The sequence below is a fragment of the Branchiostoma floridae genome, chromosome 12, assembly GCF_000003815.2.
Source record: "Branchiostoma floridae strain S238N-H82 chromosome 12, Bfl_VNyyK, whole genome shotgun sequence".
NCBI lineage: Eukaryota > Metazoa > Chordata > Leptocardii > Amphioxiformes > Branchiostomatidae > Branchiostoma > Branchiostoma floridae.
The window spans coordinates 11,649,389-11,650,955 of record NC_049990.1 but is presented as its reverse complement, the minus strand read 5'-3'; the positions used below and the strand labels follow the sequence as shown (position 1 = coordinate 11,650,955).

Here is a 1,567-nt window from a genome sequence, read left to right as displayed (position 1 = left end):
CGACCGTTTGTCAGGTTGATAATGGTATAAATGGCGGCTTAGCGATCTTTTTGACAGCAATAAAAGGAAACTTCATGTGCTGCATGTATATAGATAGATCCCAAGTACAGGAAATGGTGTTGGGCCCATGTGAAGTTCAACTCTACAAATTACAATGTGGCAGCATATAAAGATCAGAGTTAAACAAAGCGTACATTATTCTTTTTTCAACCCTACGAGACTGATAAAGATCCGAATATAATTCTAAACAAGATACAGTATATATTAAACTAATGGAACAATGTGATATTAGTGTTGGGTATAATGAGTTTGATAATCCCATTCATCAGCATCAAGTTAATGAGACATACCGAACCACGTTACTGTGGTGTGTATTGATTCATTGATTTTCCTACCTTGACCATGACGCAAAGATTATGGTTGGCAGCTTTTGGTGATTAAAGTTTAGGAGGTGGCTCCCAGAGACAGCGCCTCCACGGTGGTTTAGCCAATGATATATTGAGTCGCAATAAAACTGAGAAACACTGCCGGCCCGTGGAGACTCCCAATGCTCATCCGCCGTGGATTGCATGGGCTATGCGATGGTCTATCGAATCTTCTTCGTTCAGTCTGTCATTGTCAGAAGCCCTGGGACCACGGGGGCCGGGAGGTCCTGTACAATATCTGGGAAATCAAATATCCCAGGCAGATAGACCTATCTATCTCAGCGGGTCTTGGTAACTGCTTTAAATGGAAGTCAACCTGCGTTCTCTCAAGATCATAATTATCGATATCTAATATAATAATTCCGTGCTTCTATGCGCTTTGAGATATTGGACTTCAGACCGGCTAGTTCGCATCTGATCGTACCCAGCAGAATATGTATTGCGTGTTCCTTCTACTTAATTGAATTGTCATTTGGGCTGTTGTGGCTGATTGTTGTCTTCCTTTCAGATTGGAGAGCGGAAGGTAGGCTGAGAAGGGGTCACCATGACAGGACAGGGTGTTCGTTTGGTGCTGCTGTCAATCACTCTGAGCGTAGCGGTGGCTCAGCGGACTGTCATCGAAACGACCACGGGCAAAGTGCGGGGGAAAGTGCTCAACCTGTACGGAAGGCAGGTCGTGGCGTTCTTAGGGATTCCCTACGCGGAACCACCGATAGGACCGCTGAGGTTTAAGCCTCCACAGCCTGCAAAGAACTGGACTTCTGTGTTTGACGCTTTCAAGTACGGAAACTCCTGCTACCAAATCAAGGACACCCTGTTCCCCAATTTCACGGGTTCAGAAGCGTGGAACGCCAACACCCCGCTCAGTGAAGACTGTCTAAAGATCAACGTGTGGATGCCCAACCCGCCACCTGCCGACAAGACCGTCATGGTCTGGATCTATGGAGGCGGTTTTTGGTACGGCACTGCGTCTTTGGACTACTACGATGGAAAGACGATTGCAGCAATAGAAAACGTTGTCGTGGTGTCGATGAACTATCGTGTGGGTTCGCTGGGGTTCTTGGCGTTAGGTCACCCGGACGCGCCCGGGAACATGGGACTCATGGACCAAAACCTAGCATTACAGTGGGTTCAGAAAAACA

General features: G+C 46.8%; 1 protein-coding gene across 1 annotated transcript in view; it reads left to right on the top strand.

Moving 5' to 3' along the window:
• LOC118426982 (acetylcholinesterase-like) overlaps positions 1 to 1,567 on the top strand; it is a 9,208-nt gene that overhangs the window by 6,752 nt on the left and 889 nt on the right. Inside the window, exon 2 of the mRNA XM_035836616.1 lies at positions 934 to 1,563. Within this exon, the coding sequence (XP_035692509.1) occupies positions 970 to 1,563 (594 nt within the window). The 5' untranslated portion in view covers positions 934 to 969. The remainder of the gene's footprint in view (positions 1 to 933; positions 1,564 to 1,567) is intronic.